This window comes from Lutra lutra, chromosome 2 (assembly GCF_902655055.1).
Source record: "Lutra lutra chromosome 2, mLutLut1.2, whole genome shotgun sequence".
NCBI lineage: Eukaryota > Metazoa > Chordata > Mammalia > Carnivora > Mustelidae > Lutra > Lutra lutra.
In genome coordinates this window covers 96,811,401-96,838,372 of record NC_062279.1, presented here as the reverse complement: position 1 = coordinate 96,838,372, position 26,972 = coordinate 96,811,401, and the positions used below count along the sequence as shown (strand labels likewise).

Here is a 26,972-nt window from a genome sequence, read left to right as displayed (position 1 = left end):
ATATGAACAAAGAAACCCAGTCATTAATAAAAAATTGGAGTATGTTAATTCTTAAAAAGTAACAAAATACAAATACGAGTCTGATTCAAAAATGCCGAAGCGAAATCACATATAGTTTAAGGGGAGAGTAGACTTTCTCTTACTAACTATAATGTTACCTATACATGAATCTTTCTCCTTCAAGAGTCTCAGAAGTCAGAGGACAAAGGGACAAAGGTAAGATTCTGTAGTAAATTCCTGGGCATGCTGGGGGGTGACGGGTGGGGAGTGAAATGTCTGATGAGAAACCATATCAGGTATGGTCACCATGCAGTGGACACAGACTTGACCAAGACAGAGGCTAAAACAGACAAAATAGTTCAAGCCCCAGCTCCACTATTCCCTTGCTCTGGGCCCTTTGCAAATCACTTCACCTTCCTTACACAAGATGCAGAGAGCACTGGCACTCACTGGTTTACTGTGAGGACTGGAGGAGATATTCCAAGCAAAGATCTATCATAGTTCCTTGCAAGTAGAAAGAGTGATATTAGTAATCACTGTCATTTGCTGTGCTGCTTAAGCTTACGATTCAATTTTTGTGTGTTCATTCTTCAGATTTTTCTTTCCCTGTCTCAGTTTTTTCGTTCCTTTCCCCTACCCTTTCATCTTCTACATTCCTCTATTTCCTATTTTTCTTTTTCTTCTCTCCCCAACCTCTTTCTCTCAACTCTCTATCCCTCTTCAATTCCCCTTTCTTCTGCTTCATTTTACTTACTTTTAGTTTCTCTTTCTTTCTAGTTCCATCACTGTGAGCAAAAAAGTCTATAAAATACAGAGTTTGGGGTTTAAGAAACATTGAAAATTTGTGCAAAGCCAACTAATACATTGTTCTTAATTTTTTTCTTATTGTGCATTAATTTATTTAGCAAATAATCATTAAATCCATTCCATTCACAAAACACAATGGCCCAGACCACTTGAAGTGCCCCCAATAAAATAACAATCTTGCTGGTGAGACAAATCAACTACACATGGAACATGGTAAGACAAATCAACCACATATGGAAAACCAAAAACCAGTATATGCAAACAATCAAAAAGATGTCATAATGCCACGTATAATTGTCAAATATAAGTCAGTCCTAGGTAGGGGTGCACAGGAGGGAAGAGGACTATGGGTGGCAGTAATGAACCAATATCTTTTACAGAAAATAGAAGCACCGAAACCAGGATACTGACAGGTTTTCATTTCCGCGATTTATTGTTGACACTATTGAGTAGGTTAAGAAAACACATTAGTTTAGAAATGTTAGAGATGTGCTGGCTCTCTACAGAAACGAGGGCTTTTATCATAAAATATCTCTACATGTTTCCATTTATTGGCAATTGCATCTCTTTTCACCACACTCACACATCCACATTACCACATCACTCAGGCTCTGTAGGATAATCATGTTTTCAACATTTTACATCATAAAAGCCCTGCCAAGAGATCCCAAAACATCTGGATAAAAAGTGAAAGCTTCAATCATTCAAGTTTTTTATTTTATGGGATGCTAGATTATGACTTGAGCAAATCATAAAAGGATTAAATATCACATAAATTTGAACAGACAACATATACATTTATATTTATTTATTTGGTAGGTAACAAATGCAGAGCTATGAGCCTGAGTAAACACAAGTGATTATGATTGAATACAGTTCTTTGGACATCACAGGTAAACCCTCTAAAGGTAAGATAGCAGCTGGCCTTTCCCTCAAGTCTTAATATGCTTTGAAATTTAGAGAAACTCAAGCAACATGTTCAAATAAATTAAAAATCTTTGAAAATACTCAAAACTATAACGTGGTTAAAGGTATCTTAATGAAACTATCAATACAAGAAGTAATGAACTTGACAAGCAAGTAACTACTATGTTTAAAAATAATTTAACATCAAATAATCTATATCCATAAAATAGCATAATCCCAGCTGATAGGATGGTTCAAAAATTAAAAGTGTCTGTGTATTTTATCCCTGTTTAAAGCCATATTGTTGGCAAAGAAACTGAATCACAGTCCCCATGGCAGTAAAATGTCAGAGAGTCAACTTGGACTTGGCAGATAACCAGGAGTTATGGTTTCATTCAGTGACTCCTACCAATGCTCTGTTCCACAGAATTCTGAGGCTAATCAAAGCCGATGTTCAACTTGCCGCCACACCCAAACTTACTCCTCACAAGCACTCCCAAGACAGCTTGACAGGTAAAACTACTTGGAACATACTCCTACAGGTAAAGAAGAAAAGTCACAATGAAGGCAGACAGAGCAGAAACCAAATCACCACATTCATGCTATTCTTTTTCCCCAAAGGGAAAAAACCTGGAAAGCACTTAGGATCTCTTAGTTTCTAATCCTTTCTGTAACCTCTAATTAGATAATTGTTAAAGAATACCTTAGTTAAGGTGCATATTGACCTAAAAATACAGACATGTCACCATTTCAAATGTTTAACTATTTGAGGCATAAAACACAGAGACTACACATGTTTACATTTTTAAATCTCAACTTAGAATGCACTATTACCAACTACTCATCACCAATAACTTTAAAGGTTTATCTCTCATAAGACAATATGGAATGATGATACCAACAACAAAATGTATTAAAATCTGAATACTAGAAAGCACTCCTAGTTTTAAGGGTAAAACTGTGAAGAAACAACTGTTCACACGCTGCAGTGTCATCTACATTGCTTCGTTTACATTTATGCTTTAAGCTTCTTAACAATGTCTTCTGAGACAGACGCCAAAACTGACATGAAGTACTAAAATATCTTTGTCTTCCTTTCTGAGTGTCTACCTTGCTAAAAAGAATTTATATCATTCTTGATCAAAAATAAGCAACTTAGTAACTACACTTTTCAAAACATTCATGTGTACTAATATTTAAATGCATAATTAATATTTTGAACAGAGTTTTGGCATTTTTCAAAAACCCTGTTTGGAAGAAAGCAACCTTGGCTTTTAAAACCTACGAATTTAGAGTTACATGTCAGAGAGAACAGAAGAATTCCCAGTGTCAAAGCTACGAACAATTAAATTACACTACAAGGATTTTACACAGCCCCAACACTTGATTCTAAGCATGACAGTGTTGGAAAATGTGTCAGGGTAAACACACACACACACCCACTCCAACACATATACAGCACAAAACACATGTAAAAGTTTCCGTAGTTAAAAGTAAGCTAAATTATAGACTCCTGAGAGGGCTAAGCTGAACTGCATTTTCCTGACATGTGATTTTTGCGCAGAAAGTTTTTGAACCCCGTGAACTGCTCTATTCCACCCTCTATGCCAAGAAAGATTAAGTTCTATCATCTTTTCTTGTGCCGAAATGGGCTTCACTGGCCTTGCAAACAATTTTTGGAGGGTAAAAACAGGCTCTAAGACATAAAGCTTCTCCCACTACTCACTTTTGATTTCTGTACGCTTGATAGATCGTTGCCAGGTTCCCTGGGATGAGACATGAGGAGGAGGCACAGAATTGCTAGGGGTTTCCACTAAAAAGACCAGCACCGTAGGCAGCACTAATCCTGCACCTGTGATGTGTTATTCCCCAGTTAAGAAATGTAGTCCAGACTGTGGTTGCCTAATACAGCTCAGCTGTTTTTTCAGTCCTCCCTTTGATTATAAACTGGCAAGAGAGATTATTCCAGTCAGGCATTGAGCTATGCTCAGGATACATGGCATATGACAGTGGAAAGGTAAAAGAGAAAGGAAACCTTAGAATCAAAAAAATAAATAAAAAGAAAGAAAAGAAAAAAAATCACTGACGACAGTGTATTATATATCATTTCCAGATGGTTAAAAGCTGCCTCTGATTATAACCAAGGCAGAAAATACAGGACGTTAAAATACCTAGAAATCTATTTTTGATATTACCCTGCTGCCACTCAGAGTGGTACTTCAATGTGCAATTCTTAAGTTTATTTTAAAATAAGCACAACTTCACCAGCTGATCAGCTATGTAAACATTTTTAAATCTTTCTTTAAAGAGGCTTACCAAACCTTAAAGTCAAACTCCTCTTACAATTTGGAACCTTTCAAAATGTTGGGAAACCTGAAAACCAAATGATTTCCATTAATTTTTTCTTTTTATTAAACCCACCATATCATTTGACTTATTAACATTTTTTATATAAAATCTGTATTTGAGACATAACTATCCTATTCACCACGTATGGTTAAACCAGCGTTAGATATTTATTTTACCCAGCATAAAATGATTAGCAAGTCCAAACTGATTTAAAAGACACATATCATTCACAAGGCTGACTACACAGCACTGTGATTTCAGAGAGGAAGAAAAAATGGCCACGATGCTCAGGAGCCGTAAAATCTAGTAGTGGACAGTGGAACAGAAGTTACTTTCTTTTTTTTTTTTTTTTAAAGATTTTATTTATTTATTTGACAGACACGAGTAGGCAGAGAGGCAGGCAGAGAGAGAGGAGGAAGCAGGTTCCCCGCCGAGCAGAGAGCCCGATGCGGGGCTCGATCCCAGGACCCTGGGATCATGACCTGAGCCGAAGGCAGAGGCCTCAACCCACTGAGCCACCCAGGCGCCCCCAGAAGTTACTTTCTGTTGTTGTTCTTGTTCTTTAGTCATAAAAGGGCTGCTGACCATTCCCTCACACAATGCCTACACTCCTTTTCCTTTTTACACTCTATATAAGCACAAAACCTTCTGGCCCCCAGGCTAGTATCTGTGCCATTTTAAATAAATAATCTAAAACCTTATCCAAAAAAACAGATACACTTTCCTAATAGCAGATGGTTAAAAAATAAAAACAAAAAATTAATTTATAGGCACAAAAAGATGAAGAAAATATATCCATTTAAAAAAACAAATATATACATTAAAGAAAAGGTTTTAATTTTTTTTATTAATTACATACTATCTGCTAAGCAAAGCAGTTTACAAAAAAAATTAGAAAAACTCCCCATGATATATGTTAAGAACAATAGAGAAAAAAAAATTCCTGTGACTATAAAAACATTCTCTCTAATCAGAATTTGACAAATTGTATGACTTATATCCAGATTTTGGGGTTAGAGTTAATACTACATTTAGGGTTCCCAGTAACTCTCTCAGACCAACTGAAGGAGGACCAAAATTTAGGTGGTATGCCACAATATGTTCTATTCGCCTTCTCCTGACTATTCCCATAACCCGGTTTGGGCATCCGAATTAAAACAAGATGGCTGAATTGGCTCCTGGATACGTATATGACTAGCAACATACAGACTTTTGATATTTTAAGATGAAAACTTTTTTCCTCTGAATTAATTGGCCATTAAAATAAGGCTGAGATTTTGAACCACATCTGCTCAGCTTTCATTTTTAGGAATAAGTTTGCCGAAGGACAATCTTGTTGACTTTTGGATAGAAACACTGAGGAAAGATCTGAACTGAGGCTATGTTATTATAATGATTGTGTTATCTTAAATCTGAGTATGGCACACATCAGAACATTCTGGCCTGATACTGCTCAAGCTGTCCCTCGTTTGATAAACAAATGGCTTCAGTTTTCAAAACATTCTCCAAAAGCAATTTTATTATTTTTAATTTTTAATTGTATAAAGCCTAGTAGATTCAGTGGCCCAGACTTTGAAAATCCTTACTGATCTTACCTTTATATTTTCTTATCCAATTTGTATCTCCTCATTTATGCTAATAATGTACATACTCACACACTATATTCTAAGGCCAAAATGTTTCTTTCCTCCTCCTTCAAATAGTTACCAGTATGGGGTCTCATGACACACAAACAATTAAAAAAGAAAAAAAATGTGAATCCAAGGATGCTATAGGAAAAATATTTTCCTCTCATAAACCCTTTCTTCAGATGTTTCTGTATTTGAAATCATATCGAATCATAAGGTATTTATGTGTGTTATATTTTTTGCCCTGAAATATTTTGGTAAGTTGGGTATATGATCTTAAAGTTCAGAATCAGTATAAGAAGGTAAGAAATCTATACTTACTTATGTTCTGTTTCAATTACCAAAGTGCTCCCCAAAACTAGTGATACTTGTATGGGTGCAAAGGACAGTGGCTCTCTTAATTAGATTAGTTAGAAAGTTGTCCACATTCACAAAGAGTATATGAGATCAAACAAAATATTTTACCAAAATGTAAGAGTTGGTATTTCAGCTACTAAGAAACCGTTCCTTCTGTTTACCTACAGAATGTCCTATTCACCTAAAAACCCAGAAAATAATTCAGTAGAGAAGGCAAGACTTCTTATTATTTAATGAGTGGGAGACTGGTAAAACTTATCAACTCTAACAATTACAGTCATCAGACCTGCTGATCCTCTCTAGAAGCAAAGTCTCATACTAGTTCATTGTTTTGTTTTGTCTTTTCCCTAAGGAAAGAGCATGATGATCTTTCAGAATGAATAGGCCCCACTTACAATCAATGACTACTTAGGAATTAAAGTTATTTATTTTCTTTCCATCTTTCTCGGCAGACAAAAAAATATTCGCTTTCATCACTAAAACCACAGTAGCTACTTAAGAGTCATGTGAAAATTTGCTGGTGACTCCTATTCTCTATCATCCAATCAACTAGCCTGACCAGAAAAGTATTAAACATGTGCTAATTACTAATTAGATAGAGAATGTGAAATAAAACACACCCCTCTAACAGCTACTTCCTAAAAGAGTTTCACCCCAGCCTTTGGAATATACATTTTTTTTTTAAGATTTTATTTATTTATTTGACAGAGAGAGATCACAAGTAGACAGAGGCAGGCAGAGACAGAGAGAGAGAGGGAAGCAGGCTCCCCACCGAGCTGAGAGCTCGATGTGGGGCTCAATCCCAGAACCCTGAGATCATGACCTGAGCAGAAGGCAGTGGCTTAACCCACTGAGCCACCCAGGCGCCCCTGGAATATACATTTTGTGACAGCTTCTGTGCATGCCAAAATTGTGGTAAAGGTAACACTGCTCTTCCAATTTTATACCAATAAGGGGCAAAGAAAGTCTTATCCAATAGGCGCCATCCCAAACAATCCACCCACCCCCAACTGTGCCAGGCTCTTGCCTTTGTTAAGTTCAGTGTCTCTTCACTTGCAAGAAAGTCTAAGCAGAGAGATCATTAGTTATGACATGTAGACGCTAGCAGATAATGTTGACTCACTTCAGGAACTATTAAACTATAAACAGTGTGCTGAAAGCCATTTATCTACATTTTAGAATAAACAGCAGAAGCCACTCAATTAAATAGATTGCAAGGAATAGGCTGCTGAGGCCAAACCAAGTGAAGCTTAATTTTGAGAAGAAAAATCTGTGAATTTAATAAAGATCAATCCAGGATCCCACTTTATTTTACACTATAAATATAAAAGATATATGTTATAACATATTTTAAAAGGCCAATTGATTCAATTACCAAAGTTATTGCAGTGTGGTTCAAGTTCGAAATAAATTTACTGGTACTCGATATATTCCCTTAAGTAATAGCATTTATGGTAATACTCATGTTGAACAAATGTATGTTTATCAAGGAGAGCATTACCTATCACTATATAAAAGGTAAAGCTGAATTAGGTCAGTTTTCTTTGTCAGCAGTCTTCCTATACACGAACAATTTAACTATTTGGAGAAATAATTTCTAAATGACTCTTCCTGGAGGGGGGGGGAACACAACCTAAGTGCTATTTTACATTTATTTACATTTTTCTGTAAATATATATACATATTTCTACCTCCAGCATGTGAAAATGCTTCCAGAAAAACACTAATCTTTCATGGAACCTTGGATTCCACAGTTGACGAGGAGGACAGAAGATAAATCAAGGCCCTTACTGCAAGTACCATACACAGGTAACACATTGCATTTAGAATTTATTTTTCCTATTTGTCAGAGAACAAATCAAAATCTGCTCTTTTTCACACTCCCAGATGTCAGAAGCTTTTCAAAACAATCCTGAGGTCAGGGAGGAGAACACACAGGTGTGTGTTATGTCAACTACTGAAAGCAACTGAAGGTTAGCCTGGAATCCGATCCCTCCACCAGCACATTCTTGTGAGCATTACAAATGCTCCCTGAAGGAATATTACACTAATGCTGACTTATTTTAAAAAACATCCCAAATCTCATTAGATCTATTCCTTAGCAGCATTGTTCAAAAGCATCTCTGCTAGTAACAGCAAACTCTCTACCACCTCTAAGCAAACCTTTAATCTTTTCTCCAATATCACTTCTTCTGCTCTACTTTCACTGACAATACAACGGGTACAGCAATGGTAAAATATTCAAGATCAACACACATAAGTTTTCGTCATATCATGAAAACTATGACAACTCACAAAAAACTTAAATATGGGGATATCAGTGACAAATACTTAAGAGTAACTGGTTCACATGAACAGCCACTAGGCCTTGGGAAAACCATACTATATTTTGACTGTTGGATGTAACCAGCCTGAAACAGAAAGATGGCAGTAGTATTTCAGACTCTGAAACGACCAGTGCTTATGCTAAAAAACCATATGCCTGGTCATTCCAAACCTCTATTCAACAGAAACAGCAACTTTCTTCATTTTAAAAAAAGAAGTGATTGGAAGAACGTTCTTGCCATTGAATGACGAGGTTCCAATTAAGATTGGAAAAATTCTGCCTATTGGTAAAATGACCCAATAGTCAAAGATTTCTGATCTTTACTAATATTCCAGAATAACCACATCAATTTCAACTTTAATAATTCACTGTCAATCATACTAACAGTCATTCAAAAGATTTAGTATTTCTATAAGCCTTCCTTTTCCTTCTCTCTCTCTCTTTCTCACACACACTTGTCCAGAGTGAGGACCCACAAGTAACAAATTACTGTCATAAAACCTATCTCTTCCTGCCAAACGTTCCTAGTATTTTCCAAACCTCAAAAATGTCTCACTACTGAATAACCCCCGCCCCCAGCTAAGGATCCCAAAACCAAAACATTTAAAACATTCTTTTATCCTTTTTCTACTTCTCAGTCCTTCATCGAGTGCCTAAATGGTGATGCCCCGAACAAGAGCTCCTGTTCAGCGAGCTGCACCATGCCATTCCAAACGTCTTCTGCAGTACTGGCGGTAGCTGATAGATTTACTTATATATTTCTTATCTATGTATACCAAGTTTTGCAGCTTTCCTTTTCTTCTTAGTAGCAGCAAACCCAGAGGCCTTTACCAGTGAGATTCCACGATATACAGGGAAAACGGGAGCAGGGCTCTCTCTCTATTCAAGTGTATGTGCTCTTTGATCTGAGATCATTTTCTGTTTTCCTTTCTCATTTTTTGCCTCCCAACCCCCAAAGTCTTCTAGAAAACGTCAGTATTCTTAAAGACCCAGATGTTTCCTTTCTTCTTCTCCACTCCCATGGAGAAGATAGGAAACACCAGGTGTGAAATATTCCTATTTGCCCCCCACTCAACACACCACCCCCCGTCGCTGCTTGTGAGCTTTCGTCCTTGCTTGTCATCTCAGGGGAGTTTCCCCACCATTTGTGTGTCCTCTTCTCCCACAGCCAGATGCACCCCCAGGAACACCACCTCTCTCACAAAGAATGACGGGCTCTCATCCGTTCCTTCCCAGGTTATGAGCAAAGAGTAGTTTTCCCAGCCTGGATCAGCCCAGCTAAAGAAAGGGCTTAGGACAAAGAGAAAACAAGTGTACTGTAAAGAAAGGGGGGGAAAAAAACCTAAAATGTTTATCTTGTAGTAACTTATATTCAAAACATGTAACCAAGCACCAACTCTTACAATAAGACAAGTCACATATGTAACAGGATAACTAGACTCCAAAGAGGTGTAAGAATCATGATTTCTAACCTTAGCTACACTACTAAGTGGAAATCTCCAGAATGTCCAGAATGGTTTATGAAAAAAAAAAAAAAGGCAGCACAGTGATGATTTACCAATAAGGCTTAAGTAGTAAACACAGGTTCTCAGGACATGTTTGTGTAAGGAATGCCGATGAATGAATTAGATTACCAGAAAAGACTCAGCCAAACATACCTGTCCAGATGAGAAATTCACTGCAAAGCCAATGACCCTGAGTCAATACCATAATATAGCAGAGCTGCACGGTGACTGCTTTTCCCATGACTGCGTTCCCTAGACAGGCAGCAAAGAGTGATAACAGGTGTTTCTACAGAAAAGACTCATGTGCAGCAAGACGCCATGGTTGCTCTGGTAACCAAAATATTGCAAACCCTGTAACATGTAATAGCTCTGTTCCCAACTCTATCCTTACCTAATAAAGAATTTGGGGAAAGGACATATAACTTCCCATTGCCTAAAATCATAACCAGCCATGGACACGAGGGATAAAAACAAATCCGAACCTGCCTGGCTACAAACACAGGAAACCATTCACAACTAAGTACATTTTTTTTTAAATATATATAGGCTATGGCTATAAATATGGATATTCCTGACTTCACTCACCTAATTTCAGGCAGATTTTAAGGCTGACACATTTACATATTGAGGGAATATTACATAATAAAAAGTTATTTATGCTTGTGAGTCTGCGTGACTGAGTTTGCTGAGAAGGGACTAGAATAGACTGAAAGGAGACTATGCTATCTTAGAGAAAGGGGAGCAACGACAGGACAAACGGCCAAAAATGAACAGCAGTCCTGAATTCCCAAAATTAAACAGAGTAGTCTGGAAATAACTTTCATTTCCCTTGAGCTTATTATTTACATAAACTATATTTAAATAAAGGTTGAATTTTATGCTGGCATAGCATACTAACTCAATCGATTAAACTTGTTTTAATTTTTTTTTAAGATTTTATTTATTTGAGAGAGAGAGGGCAGAATGAGTGAGTGAGAGTACATGCAGCGGGGAGGCGCAGAGGGAGAGGAAGAAGCAGACTCCTTGCTGAACCGAGAGCCTGATGCAGGACTGGATCCTAGGCCTCTGAGATCATGACCTGAGCCAAAGGCAGACCCTTGACCAACTGAGCCACCCAAGAGCCCCACTTGTTTTAAATTCTACGTAGCGGGACGCCTGGGTGGCTCACTTGGTTAAGCAGCTGCCTTGGGCTCAGGTAGTGATCCCAGCTTCCTGGGATCGAGTCCCATATCGGACTCCTTGCTCGGCAGGGAGCCTGCTTCTCCCTCTGCCTCTGCCTGCCACTCTGTCTGCCTGTGCTCACTCTGACAAATAAAATCTTAAAAAAAAAAAAAAACATCTACTTAGCAATATTAAATGGGAACAAACTAGGAAGAAAGGCAAAAAGGAATAAACAGAGTGATGGTACCAAACCTTAATTCCATCCTCCATAAGGTATTTTGGGTTGCAGGTGAAGAGAGGAAGCATCAGCACACACAGTATAGTAAGTACTATGACCTCCTCTCTAGAAATGACGAAAAACATGAGTGTTATCCTGAAATCTTATTAGTCTACTCTGAGGAGATGGGTTGTCTGACCTTGACTATCATAAGCACTTTCCTGTTCCAAACACCTGCAGTTCCTTCTGCTTTAACATGGTATTAATCTTCCCTCATACACTCTTTTTAGATCACTTCAGCTAAATTTCTAACATGTACTGAGTTCCTAGGGCCAGAATAAAATCTATTGGTAATTTTGTTACCAACAGAAGTAATGAGTATCTATCTGTCATTCCTCAGAGAAAGCAATGGCTATTCTACCATAACCTTCTTTCTCTTTTGTGTTTGTTTTTGTTTTTATTTGGTTTTTTAAAGATTTTATTTATTTATTTGACAGATTGAGAGCACAAGTAGGCAGAGAGAGAGACACGGGGAAGCAGGCTCCCCAGCGAGCAGGAAGTCCGATGGGGGGCTCCATCCCAGGACCCTGGGATCATGACCCAAGCTGAAGGCGGAGGCTTAAACCACTTAGCCACCCAGGCGCCCCTGTTTTTGTTTTTGTTTTCATAAACATCTATGTGAGATAACATAGTTATTCTTGCCAAAGATACTGAAGTTCTTTTCATCTGGCTAAACGAAAAAGAATAAAAGGAGACTAAGTAAAAATAAGAATAATTATGTTAAAAATCCTGCCATGTTCAAGGCGCCTGGGTAGCTCAGTTGTTTAAGCATCTGCTTTCTGCTCAGGTCATGATCCCAGGGTCTTGGGATTGAGCCTGGAGCCCTGTGTCAGGCTTTCTGTTCAGCAGGGAGTCTGCTTCTCCCTCTCCCTCTGCAGCACCCCTGCTTGTTCTCTCTCTCTCTCTCCCCCAAATAAATAAATAAATAAATAAATAAATAAATAAATAAACAAACAAACTGACAGGTTCAAAGCAATTTAGGGGTCACAATACTATATATTTGTATACCCTGAATTACTTTATCAGTAAAACAATATGGTAGGAAGAAGGGATTTGGCTGGCTCTGTAGGTGGAGCATGTGACTCTTGATCTGAGGGTTGTGAGTTTGAGCCCCACATTGGGTGTAGAGATTACTTAAAAGTAAAATCTTAAAAAAAAAAAAATAGATGATACCAAGGTATGTTTTCGAACCTCCCTTCTACTTCAAACACATTATGGTCCTACATAACTTCTACTTTGCTAGTATCCATTCTTTTTTTCATATCTAAATCATGAAAAGATGTTATTAAATATTACATTCATAAAATACAAGAATTTCTGTTCTGCCATTTATTAGTTGTAACCTTAGGCAAGTTCTTAATTTTCTTTGGTCTCAAACACTTCATGATAATAATGTCTACATTTCAAGGAGTTTTTGAGAGGATTAAATAAGACATAATCATTTATAGAATGCCTGGGTGGCTAGTCGGTTAAGTGTCTGCCTTAGCTCAGGTCATGATCCCAGGGTCCTGGGATCAAGCCCCACATTGGACTCTCTGCTCAGCAGGGAGCCTGCTTCTCCCTCTGCCTCTGCCTGCTGCCCCCACCCTGCTTGTGCTCTCTCTCTGACAAATAAATGAAATCTTTATGTATTTATAAATCTCATATAATATACTCCTCAAAATGCTCATTTTATAAATGAGAAACTTAGAGCTGAGAGAGATGACCCACCTGAAAACAAGTAAGTGAGAAACATATCAATGTAAGAGATAAGTTCTGGTTTCTGTTTAAGAGCAAGGACTCCTCCAGAGAGCAGTTTTCAAATGTCTTGTTCTCAGGACCCTTTTTATTATTAAATTATCAAAGGCACCAAATTTTTGTTTGTGCAATTAAAGTTGTCAATATTTGCCGCATTAGAAATCAAAAGTGAATATTTTTTAAAAATGTATAATTCATTTAATAATAATGAACCCATTTTATTTTACAAGAGTCAAGATATGGAAGCCACCTAAGTGTCCATTAATTGACGAATGGATGAAAAAGATGTGGTGTGTGTGTACATATAATGGAATATTCATCAAAAAAAAGAATGAGAACTTCCTATTTGTGACATGGACCGAGGCAGTAATACGCTAAGTAATATAAGTCGGACAGAGAAAGACAAATACCATATGTTTTCACTTGTAAGTGGAATCTAAAGAACAAATGAACAGATTTTTAAAAGTAGAAATAGACCCACAAATATGAAGAACAAACTGATGATTGCGAGAGAGGAGGGGGTGGGGATGGGAAAAAATGGTGAAAGGGAAGGGAAGGTACAGATTTTCAGGTATAGAATGAATAAGTCATGGTGATGAAATGTACAGCATAGGGAATATAGTCAATGGGAATAGTGTCACATGGTGGCACAGGGTAGCCCCACTTGTGGTGAGTATAGCGTAAAACACACGGTTGTGGAATCACCTTGTTGTACACTTGAAACTAACATAACATTGTGTGTTAACTACACTTCACTGCACTTCAATTAAAAAAATTTCAGTAATGAATCCCATTTTAACATATTTTTTAAACACTGAGCAAAGTGGAGCAGTTTTACATTTTTTTCAAATCTCTTTAATGTTTATAGAAGAAATTGGATATCTGCTTCTGCATTAAATCAATCACAGTATGTTGTTGTGGCTGACATATATGAAGAAAATGTGGCCACAAATACATAGCTGGGAAAGGACATATATTTTAAGAGTCTTAGATAATAGTGGTTAATCTTTGATACTTCACAAAAAGTGGACAAGTAGGAGTCTCCTAAAAGTCAGATGCAATGTGGAATCTGAAACCCAATTGATGAAATTTTCATATTCTGATAAATTACAATCTACTGTCTAGTGGATAGTTTGAATGGATTTTTTACATATACATGAATATGAAATATGGGCACTGGTTGAAAAAAAAAACTGATTGACTCAGCTAGGCCTGTAGATACAGGCTTTGCAAAATCCTAATTTTTCTTTGAAAGTTTGAGCTTTATCATTTGGAATAAATACTGTCATTTGTTTTCCTTGAAGTAACGGGCTCACTTCATTCATTTTTGAGGATATGTCTGTAAATACACCTAAAAAACCATAGTTTGTCACCCTTTCTAGTAGAAGTTGTGTTTCATGAAAAAAGTCTCAAAGTAACCACTAATCTTCAGTATGCTGAAGAATTTCATTACATATGCTCCACATTCTGTCACCCAGTAGTAAAAAGACATTGACTCAGAGGTTGGAATCTAATAAAATTAAAAATTTTTACTACTTCATTCAGGATATTATTAGATGAAACTAGCTTTCTTTGTTTGGTGTTTGGTTGGTTGAGTGACTGTTTATTTGGTTGGCGGGTTTGGTGTTTCAGTGGCTGAATGGTTTGGTGGCTTATTTTACTGTGAGTACATGGCAGTGAAGAATGTAAGAATACAGTTTGGGGTTCTGTGTTGATATGTGCTAAGATTTTGCCAGCAGTTCTACCCACTATCTCTTTTGCATTATCATTGTAAATACATCATTATTATGTATACACATATTATTATGCTTGCAAATCAGACTTTGAGAACTCCCACAGGAGATGACCAACTATTGGCCATCAGAATTGAGATAGAAAACTACACATAGTTTAAGATAAGTCAGGAGATTTTAAGGATGGTGGAAGAGAAAGGAGTTTAAGATGATTTTTAAAAGAAAAAGTTAAGAAAACATTGAACTCTTTTGAACTCTAGAGAGAAATTTTCACTTGGAAACACTATATTGTTCACAAAAGTATTATGTATACCAAATGACTGTGAAAGCAATTACTAACGTAAATATATGCTTTAATGCTCTTAATTGGTCTATAAATGGCATAATTAACGTACAGAACCTTAGCTGACCTAACACCACTTAGATGCTGCCAGTTATGAAATGTTGAAAAGCTCTTCAGAAGAAACGATTCATTAATAGGAGAGTAAAACAAACAGATACAGAAAGCTCACATTCTCAGAAAAGTAATTAAAAAGAGAAAAAGAGTTTTCCAAATGTGGCACTAATTAGTCTTGGTTGATTTTTGTTTGTTTGCTTTGGTTTTGGTTTGTAAGCTGTCACAGGCAGTCTTTTCTGTTTCTGCTGTGTGGTGTTTTGTCGGTTGGTTGGTTGGTTTGCTTTTTCATATCTGAACACTGAAAGGCTGACTACAGGGAGACAAGCTTTTCTCTAACTTTCACTACGTTTGTTTATGTCTTGACTTTAACTCACTTAAAGTCGTGATTTCCAAACAGCAATCAGTTTTTCCTCCATGCTGCAGAAAACAGCCAATTCTGAATCAAGAAAAGTCAGAGATTTTATATCATGTAAAGGTCTTGAAGAAGGGACACCCTTAGCAGAACATTTTCCCCTTACCTACAAATACTCTATGGAGAAACTCTGAAGGTATCTTTCCAATACAAGGTCTTAAATGTGCTATTATTTCACACTCTGATGAAATATTTAGAATAGATACACAGTGCATAAGAATAAGAATGACATCTCATCTGTTAACCACAACATCCTCACCTCCTAGTAGAGTATGAGGCTCCTCGAACACATGCAATAAAAAAATAAACCGGATGTGTAGAACAACTCCTCTATCCTGGAAGCTGCAAGGATCATCTGAGAGAATAGATTAACACAAATATTTCACATATATTATGATATGTTATCTCAACTGTGTGTGTGTTCTAACTATGACTGTTACTTGGTAAAATCTCCCCTTTTTAAAATTAAAAACAGGGGCACCTGGATGGCTCAGTTGGTTAAGCGTCTGCCTTCTGCTCATGATCATGATCCTGGGGTCCTGGGATTAAGTCCCAAATCAAGCCCTGCATCGGGCTCAGCAGGGAATCTGCTTCTCCCACTGCCCCTCCTCCAGCTCATGCCCCCTCTCTTGCTCACTCTCTCTCAAATAAATAAATAAAATCTTTTAAAAAAAAAAAGACAAAATAAAATTGAAAACAAAAATTTAGCTGAATTTTTCTGACACTTTTTGTTCCCTAGCCATAAAATTTTCAAACTCAAACACAAGACTTTGACAGAGTCAATTCAACTAAATTTTACTTTAGGTTAAAGAAGAGTATAACACTGGAACATGGATTTGAGAGGACGGTTCTAAATGATGTCTCTAATCCCAATGGAAACAGGACAGCACTTATAGAAGACAGCACATGGCTGGATCAATGCCCAGTTCCACTAATAAGCTGTATGCCTCTGGGCAAATACATTAGTTTCTGTAGACCTCCATTTCTCCATCTTGAAAACAGGCATGATAATGTCTACTTTCACATGGCTGTTGCTAAGATTAAATGAAGTATACATAAAGCACGTAGCACAAAAGGCCCAGTGACTGAAACAGAGTAAATGCCCAATAAATGTTAGTTTGCTTCATTTTACGAAAATCCAGGCTTCAAACTTGACAGTAAACACTCTGGTGTTTGTAACACAGAAAAGCACACACCTTTCACTCCACTACAGAAGGTATAAAGCCACTACCAGAATCCACCACCAATCTAAAGACACACTCTAGTTAAGAAATAGACACACACAAATCTATTTTCTAGAGCATGATAAATGAGCTACTGGCATTCATCACTTACCAGGGACTACCATAAGTACTGATACTAGTTAATATTTCCAATTCTTGGTCAATTTTAGCCACTTTCTCATTTATTCTAGAAAATGATTTCACTATTTAGAAGAAAAGACATGTGGAAATTTCATTATCATGGCTCCTGCTAGTACTGATAAAGAAATGTGGTACTGTTAAAGGAAACGACGCTACAGAACACTGCATCATGTGAAATATACCAATATTACTTATTCATATTTAGGGCTGTTTAGTATGTCATATCAACTTTGCCTTCAAAGCACTTTCCATAAATGTATCTTTAACACAGCATAACACAGCATGCCTTGTATGCCATATGCAATTCACTTTATATGTTACTGCTAACTGCTAGGTAATACTACCTATTACTCTCTAATGATATTTTATATCCTCATAACATCTTAAACTTCACAAGATACTTACATGAACATATATGTGTGTGTCAGATGCAGAAATTATACACACGTGCATTCTATAACAACCACATAAAGTGTTACTGAAGTTTTAAAACTGGCCTACATGTAATCATTTCCCTCGGCTCTTCCACTGATATATAATCATGTAAAGCCAATAATATAACTTCATGGGACTCTAATTTCCTGGTCTTTAATAAGAAAAGAGCTAAGAGAACATATATGTAATACAAACACTCACTTTAAAATGTATAAAGACAATCTAAAAATTGTAGAAAACGGCTTGCCTGTTAACACTTTACCGTCTACAAAGGCTATCGCCATGGGCTTTGTATGCTACACACAAATAAATAATGCCTGAAATAACTAGCAAATTCAGGAAATACAACTACTATTTATCAAATACTTACCAATTATTTCATACAATTCTTACCAGAGACCAGCAAGGCAGGTGCAATTATTCCCATTTTTAAATGACTGAGAATCAGAACTGAGGTCTTAAGGCCAAGATGAGACTTTCACTACTCCACTTAACTGCTTTAACCAAATCACTCAATAAAAATAATATTAATAATAATGATAAAAAGGAGAAGGAAGATTACTTATCATCACCATCAGCAGGTGTGAGCAGCTTTGATTTCTTTCCCCCCCCAACAGCAAGGACAGGACAGTCTACCATGTTCCCTTTGGGCTGAATATGAGCTACTGGCTGGAGCCCCTCCTTTCTATCTCCTTAATCCTTGTCCCTAATTAGTACTACTATAGTACTCTCTGATCTCTCTCCCACTTCTGTAATCTATTATTTGCACTGCTGCCTTCTAAAAATAACAACACATATGCATGAACTCACAAAACGAAAAAGCTAAAACAAAGTACGCAAAAGCTCTAATGTTTCTAAAGTTCTCAGGAAGGCATTCAAGGCTCTTCATGAACTGGCCCCATCCCTCTTCCCGGCCTTGTTGCCTCTCATCTACTCCCTATCCACACCTTACTCTCACTGTGTTCACCATGTTCTTCATACTCCCATGCCTTTGTTCATAATACTCTTTCAGCCTCTAATGGTATCCCTCTCCTTCACCATCTATGTCACATTGCCCAATCAGAGACACATGCTTCTTTTTCTGATGTTTCCATGGAGATTCACCATGTTGTATATGTTACTCTAGCTAAAGTAAGAGTTAGTTGCATGTATATTCCAGCCTATCAAGTATCACTAGTAAGTAGTATAATTTACTTATAAGTCACTCTGTTAACTATTAATTTGAAAGATTAGTTGTGTGACCTCAGCCAGTTTACCTCCAAGAATCTCCATTTTTCATTTGTCAAATGAGGATAATAACAGTATTTGTTCATGCATATACGTAAAATGGTTACAACAATTCCTTAAGCACAAGCATCATTATTTGATGCTAACAGGCACATTTTTTCATCCAACTCTGATTTTAGCTTCCACAAATCTTCAAAACAAAGTTTTTAAGTACAAAATCTTATTTTTAAAAAACTATATTACTTACTTTATAACTTTTCATAGTAGTTTATATGAGCAAATATAACCATTATAATAATGGACTAAAAAACAAGCTGACTATAAGCACTTTCTAGAGTATATTGTTAATACAGTCAGAAAGGATTCCTGCAGAGCACAAAATAAGCTCATCCCTCCATGCAGAGCACCGGTTCATCCTGAAACTTTACTACTTATACAATGAAATGAGGGTTATAAATTAAGGTAGAACTCTTGGAAAGAGATAAGCCTATTCACTGAACATTTCCATTTCTGCATTCCATTCCATTTCCAAGCCTCCTTGGAAAATACAGAAATAATTAACTGTGCTCTCTCTTTAGCTCTCTAAGCTAAAGAGTTTACACTCCAAAATGAGGATTGGATGGCTAAGAATAATAAAGACAAATTTAACAACATCAAAACTAGGAGTAAATACCCAAGTACACAACAGTCACTGAATGGTAAATGGATTATAATCTAATATCAGGGTCATCACCAATACTGTATCATGCACATATAACCAGTGGAAATGAAGCCTCCCTATGATGCATCTAGAAAACCAAAGAATAAGTCACAGAAGATTCCCATCATCTTCTCAAAAACCATAAATATCAATCACTTCTCCAATAGAAAGTAATTATTAGAAGTAAAAGTTTACTCAGTTATTGTGAAATAGATCTAACACCTTGCATAAACTGAGAGGAGCAGATGGTGAAAGCAGTAAAAATTCCAGCGGTAACTATGACTAATTATTATTAAATTTATGAGGCTTGACTTAAAGATAAGTTCTGAGTTAAATAACAGCAACTCAGCACTTCACAAAGACAAATTTAAACTTATGACCTATAGTAAGCAAAGCAGGATGGTAAATTACTTAAGAATAAGTGGGATGTTCTTTAGAGGAATATATTTATCAGCAGAATTACCAGGATTTGGCTTCCAGGTCACTGCTGACATCTGTAAGTGTGAAGTCTCCCAGAAAGAGACAGATGTGGACTGATGCTTTAGGACTTATCTGCTCATCCCAACACATACTTCTATTTCATATTTAAAATAATGATGAGCCGGCATGTAACTTTCTAGGCCCCCATTTGATTTCATGCCCATGTATTTCTTTATTTCCATACTACCAAATAACAATGATTTATAAGGAATGGCAGCAAAAATGGTGTAACCGCTCTTGCTTCAAAAACCTTGTTGACTGGGGGGCATCTGGGTGGCTCAGTGGGTTAAGCCTCTGCCTTCGGCTCAGGTCACGATTTCAGGGTCCTGGAATGGAGCCCTGCATCAGGCTCTCTGCTCAGCAGGAAGTCTGCTTCCCTGTCTCTCTCTCTCTCTCTCTCTCTGTCTGCCTCTGTGCCTACTTGTGATCTCTTTGTCAAATAAATAAATAAAATCTTAAAAAAAAAAAAAAAGAAGCTTGTTGACTTTAGCAATTTCTCATTCATAAAAGACTGTGTTCTTGAAAGTGAGTAAATGTATATTTAGGCATTCTTACTTTCTGTGGATTGTGCTTGGACCATGAGAATAGCTGCAGTCCAAGGTAGCTACGAATGGCCGGACACGAAGCCTTAGGGTGCTGGGAATGAAGAATGGAGAAAATCTGAAATGAAAAAAGAAAGCTGAGTGCTGCCCATCAGAAGTGAGGATTCATTCACTAACTATTCTTGCAGCACCTCAGCCTGAGGAAACAAAGACCTTTCCCAAGGCCCTAAAACAAGGGCCAAAGAAGTGTAAATTGAAAGGAAAGATTTCTCAAAGCCAAGAAAACCAGTGTGCCTGCACAATTTTAAGTGTTTTTCATACATTAACTCAGGTGCTTTGTCTAACAAGCTAATGAGTCCTATAGCACCATCCCCCCACCCACCCTGAACTGCAATGTAGAAACTGAGGCCCTGAGAACTTGCTGGAGGTCATAAAGCTAGAAAGAGTTGAAACTGAAATTTAAACACAATAAAGTCTGACTCCAAAATCTGATCTACACATTATTTGACATATAAAAGCAGGGTTTCTGAGTATCTTCAGAAAACAAGCCAAAAATTACTCACAAAGTGTCAATACAAAATGAAAGTCATTGTGTAAAAATAAAACATGTCTATTATTTTCAAACTACTACCTAGAATCCTTTCTTTAAAAAATCTGCATTCATTTGCAGTGTTTCTGACCTGACAGTTCACAACAATGAAAGAGAGATGGGAGTTTCTCCTTGCTACCACATTCTGCTTTGGCCTTAAAAGTGTTTTTAACTCTTTTCTTTTAAAGTGAAATGTTAATGAGTCCTTAATTGTCAGAGGACTTCATAAATATTCATTAAACATCAAGAGAATTTGTGTTTCCTTTCCCGAAAAGCTAAAAGAGAAAACAGTTAAGACTTCAAAATGGAATAAGCATGCAGAAAGTCTAAGTGGATTTATAAACTTTTGGCTTTGTCTTAGATGTTTATCTGAATTGTTCACATCATTAGAAAACTTTAAAAAAAAATTCTTAGTGTAGAGATACTTGGATACTTTTATTTTTGCTCTTATAAGTTCTCCAGAGTATCACCTCTGTTGGAGATATTTCCATTTTTATCTTTCATCTACTTCTGAATGATCCAAAACATTTCACCAACTCTTCACGCTGCCTTCTGCACCACTGAACAGTAAAATGGTTATGATGATGGGAGGAAATGATTTTGATCTAAATCAACAGGGCAGGCCCAGCTATTTTGAAAGTGCCACAAACCTTCTTCATAAAAAAGGGGGGGGTTCACATTAATTTTGAGTCTTCAAAGAAAGCAATGCCAAAGTCTTGTATTTTACACCAATCCTACACAGCAGGTCAGGGAATATTATCACACAAATAGCTTCCTCCTGATGAAGCCACAGCCTCAAATATTTCCTAGGTGCCAAAGTGGGGAGATGACCACCAGGTATCAAGGCAAGACCAGTGTTCCCAAGGTCAGCTCGGCAAATACAGAAGGTCTGGCAAGTCAAATATTAACTCACAGAGAACGAATCTCTCAAAAACCCACCAGATCTGATTCTTACTAAAGCAGGCTAAAAAAAGTACCTATAAAAGAAGAATAAATAATGTTTGCTATTTCCAGACGTACAGCAACAATTTTTCCCCTTTTCTATTAACATTTCTTTTACATCCTCAACCAAGAGAGATAAACATACAGCTTTCCATAAAGTTATGTCTATAAAGTCTACGCATTATGAAAGTAGCTACCTTGTCATTAATCTTGTAACTATAAATAAGAGATACACCAGTCACATTTGGAGAAAATAAGACATCGATGTTGAGAAAATTAGAATGTTTACTTAATGGAGTCCCTAGTTCTATAATTTCCAACATGAGCCAAAATCAGAATTATTAAATCATTTAAAGGTTTTTCTTAACTTTTAAATTTAAAAACAATCAGATTTTTGTTTTGTATTTGACTCTAAAGTGTCTAAATAAGCCAAATACACTTACAGATTTTTTTTTTAAATCTTTTCAGCATTCCAAGATTCATTGTTTATGCACCACACCCAGGGCTCAATGCAATGCTAGTCCTCAGACTCACCCATCCCCTCTACCTCCTCCCCTCCAAAACCCTCAGCTTGTTTTTCAGAGTCCACAGTCTCTCATGCTTTGTCTCCCCCTCCGATTTACCCCAATTCACTTTTCTTTTCCTTCTCCATGTTACTCCTTATGCTCCACAAGTATGTGAAACCATATGATTGACTTTCTCTGCTTGACTTATTTCACTTGGCATAATCTCCTCCAGTTCCATCCATGTTGATACAAAAGTTGGGTATTCATCCTTTCTGATGGAGGCATAATACTCCCATTGTATATATGGACCATTATCTTCTTTATCCATTCCTCTGTTGAAGGGCATCTTGGCTCCTTCCAGAGTTTGGCAATTGTGGCTATTGCTGCTATGAACACTGGGGTACAGATGGCTCCTCTTTTCACTGCATCTGTATCTTTGGGGTAAATACCCAGTAGTACAATTGCAGGGTCATAGGGTAGCTCTATTTTTAATTTTTTGAGGAATCTCCACACTGTTTTCCAAAGTGGCTGCACCAACTTGCATTCCCACCAACAGTGTAAGAGGGTTCCCCTTTCTCCACAACCTTTCCAACACCTGTTGTTTCCTGTCTTATTAGTTTTGGCCATCCTAACTGGTGTAAGGTGGTATTTCAATGCCATTTTGATTTGAATCTCCCTGATGGCTAATGATGATGAACATTTTTTTCATGTGTCTATTAGCCATCTTTATGTCTTCTTTGGAGAAGTGTCTGTTCATGTCTTCTGCCCATTTTTTGACATGATTTATCTGTCTTGTGTGTGTTGACTCAGAGGAGTTCTTTATAGATCTTGGATATCAGCACTTTGTACTGTCATTTGTGATTATCTTCTCCCATTCCGTGGGTTGCCTCTTTATTTTGTTAACTATTTCCTTTGCTGTGCAGAAGCTTTTGATCTTGATGAAGTCCCAAAAGTTCATTTTGGCCTTTGTTTCCTTTGCCTTTTGAGACATGTCTTGAAAGAAGTTGCTGTGGCCCACGTTGAAGAGGTTACTGCCTATGTTCTCCTCTAGGATTTTGACAGATTCCTGCCTCACGTTGAGGTCTTTTATCAATTTTGAGTTTATCTTTATGTATGGTGTAAGAGAATGGTTGAGTTTCATTCTTAAAAAGACAGTCTCTTCAATAAATTGTGTTGGGAAAACTGGACACTTACCGATTCTTAAAATGGTCATTGCCTTGTATTTCTCACTCCCTGAAATCTGGATGGGACTGGGTCCAGGTGGGGTAAAGGCAGTCCTTACACACTCATAAGAATATAAAAAGCTATACTTTGTGGCTAAATAATTGTGATTATAAGGATGCTCCTTGCTTTTTTAAATAAAAAAATAAAATAAAAACTTTATTAACCTACCATGTCCAGTAAAAAGAAACACCGTATACTGCCTGAATTCAGAAAGACATAACACAAAATAGCTCACAATTGTGATATAAGAATAAAATAATGCAACTTGGGGACAAAAAAAATGCTAAAGAATGTTTTTTGTGCTATCTACTAGATGAGTTTTTTAACAGAGTAAGTTTATATTGATTCATTACTTTATAATTATATTACCAACTTCATGATGAGTATATATTTTAACATAAACATATAAAAAAGGAATAAGAGAGAAAAAACAAGTATATGCTTTTCTTAATGTCTATTTAATAATTTAAAATTCAGAATAAGAAATTCAATTTTGTCCCATGTAGTTTGCTTCAATATACATGAAAAATGTCTTGGGAAAGAATGTAAACACTGAAAAAACTTGTAGGTTTTTTTTTCTTGATTTTATAATACTTTATTTTGGTCTTACTAAGGGTTACCTGCCCCCTGTCTTCTATTTTAGATTCTCAAAATGTCTTGCCTTATGCTGAATCTACAAAGCCGTGTTTAAAATGTTTATTGATGGAGGAGTCAAGATGGCGGAGAAGTAGCAGGCTGAGACTACTTCGGGTAGCGGGAGATCAGCTAAATAGCTTATCTAAAGATTGCAAACACCTACATATCCAACGGGAGATTGAAGAGAAGAAGAACAGCAATTCTAGAAACAGAAAATCAACCACTATCTGAAAGGTAGGACTGGCGGAGAAGTGAATCTAAAGCGACAGGAAGATAGACCGCGGGGGGAGGGGCCGGCTCCCGGCGAGCGGCGGAGCAACGGAGGACAAAATAGGGACTTTTAAAAGTCTGTTCCGCTGAGGGACATCGCTCCAGAGGCTTAACTGGGGTGAAGCCCAGGCGGGGTCAGCGCGGCCTCAGGTCCCGCAGGGTCGCAGAAGGATCGGGGGTGTCTGAGTGTCGCAGAGCTTACCGGTATTAGAACGGGGAAGCCGACTACAGAGACAGAGCCGAGGAGTGACTCTCAGCTCGGGGTTACCTTGAACCGGTCGCAGGCTCGGTCAGCTCGGAGCGCGGCCGGAGGCCAGGGTGACGGGAGTCATTGGGCGCTGTTCTCTGAGGGCGCACTGAGGAGTGGGGCCCCGGGCTCTCGGCTCCTCCGGGCTGGAGACCGGGAGGCCGCCATCTTCACTCCCGTCCTCCGGAGCTCTACGGAAAGCGATCAGGGAACAAAAGCTCCCGAAAGCAAACCCAGCAAACCCGAGCTGATTACTCAGCCCCGCCCCAGGTAAGGGTGGTGCAACTCCGCCTGGGGCAAAGACGCTTGAGAATCACTACAACAGGCCCCTCCCCCAGAAGATCAACGGGAAACCCAGCCAGGACCAAGTTCACCTACCAAGGAGTGTAGTTTCAATACCAAGGAGAGCGGCAGAATTCCAGAGGAGATGAAAGCAAAGCACGGAACTCATGGCTTTCTCCCCATGATTTTTTAGCCTTGCAGTTATTATAATTTTTTTTCTCTTTTTCAAATTTTTTTTTCTCTTCTTCTGCTAAATTTTTTTAACTTTTACCGTTTTCTTTTTTAACGTTTTTTAAATAGTTTATCTAATATATATATATTTTTTTCTTCTTTTTATATTTTTCTTTATTGGCTTTCTTTTTTAATAGTTTCTTTTTTTTTTTTTCTTTTTTCTTTCTGAACCCTTTTTTATCCCCTTTCGCCCCCCTCACGATTTGGGATCTCTTCTGATTTGGCTAAAGCATATTTTCCTGGGGTTGTTGCCACCCTTTTAGTATTTTACTTGCCCCTTCATATACTCTTATCTGGACAAAATGACAAGGCGGAAAAATTCACAACAAAAAAAAGAACAAGAAGCAGTACCAAAGGCTAGGGACCTAATCAATACAGACATTGGTAATATGTCAGATATAGAGTTCAGAATGACGATTCTCAAGGTTCTAGCCGGGCTTGAAAAAGGCATGGAAGATATTAAAGCAACCCTCTCGGGAGACATAAAAGCCCTTCCTGGAGAAATAAAAGAACTAAAATCTAACCAAGTTGAAATCAAAAAAGCTATTAATGAGGTGCAATCAAAAATGGAGGCTCTCACTGCTAGGATAAATGAGGCAGAAGAAAGAATTAGCGATATAGAAGACCAAATGACAGAGAATAAAGAAGCTGAGCAGAAGAGGGACAAACAGCTATTGGACCACGAGGGGAGAATTCGAGAGATAAGTGACACCATAAGAAGAAACAACATTAGAATAATTGGGATTCCAGAAGAAGAGGAAACAGAGAGGGGAGCAGAAGGTATGTTGGAGAGAATTATTGGAGAGAATTTCCCCAATATGGCAAAGGGAACAAGCATCAAAATCCAGGAGGTTCAGAGAACCCCCCTCACAATCAATAAGAATAGGTCCACATCCCGTCACCTAATAGTAAAATTTACAAGTCTTAGTGACAAAGAAAAGATCCTGAAAGCAGCCTGGGAAAAGAAGTCTGTAACGTACAATGGTAAAAATATTAGATTGGCAGCAGACTTATCCACAGAGACCTGGCAGGCCAGAAAGAGCTGGCATGATATATTCAGAGTACTAAATGAGAAAAACATGCAGCCAAGAATACTATATCCAGCTAGGCTATCATTGAAAATAGAAGGAGAGATTAAAAGCTTCCAGGACAAACAAAAACTGAAAGAATTTGCAAATACCAAACCAGGTCTACAGGAAATATTGAAAGGGGTCCTCTAAGCAAAGAGAGACCCTAAAAGTAGGAGATCAGAAAGAAACAGAGACAATATACAATAACAGTCACCTTACAGGCAATACAATGGCACTAAGTTCATATCTCTCAATACTTACCCTGAATGTTAATGGGCTAAATGCCCCAATCAAAAGACACCGGGTATCAGAATGGATAAAAAAACAAAACCCATCTATATGTTGCCTACAAGAAACTCATCTTAAACCTGAAGACACCTCCAGGTTTAAAGTGAGGGGGTGGAAAAGAATTTACCATGCTAATGGACATCAGAAGAAAGCAGGAGTGGCAATCCTTATATCAGATCAATTAGATTTTAAGCCAAAGACTATAATAAGAGATGAGGAAGGACACTATATCATACTCAAAGGAACTGTCCAACAAGAAGATCTAACAATTTTAAATATCTATGCCCCTAACGTGGGAGCAGCCAACTATATAAACCAATTAATAACAAAATCAAAGAAACACA

General features: G+C 37.4%; 1 protein-coding gene across 7 annotated transcripts in view; it reads right to left on the bottom strand.

The window, feature by feature from the left end:
• BMPR1B (bone morphogenetic protein receptor type 1B) overlaps positions 1-26,972 on the bottom strand; it is a 413,050-nt gene that overhangs the window by 60,851 nt on the left and 325,227 nt on the right. Inside the window, exon 3 of one of the 7 annotated variants that reach the window (XM_047718020.1) lies at positions 20,357-20,461. The exons of 5 other annotated variants lie outside the window; for them this stretch is intronic. In XM_047718020.1, coding sequence (XP_047573976.1) covers positions 20,357-20,381 — 25 coding nt within the window. In that variant the 5' untranslated portion in view covers positions 20,382-20,461. Of the gene's footprint in view, positions 1-20,075; positions 20,132-20,356; positions 20,462-26,972 lie in introns of those variants that run through there. One more of the 7 variants, XM_047718023.1, reaches the window with a different exon arrangement.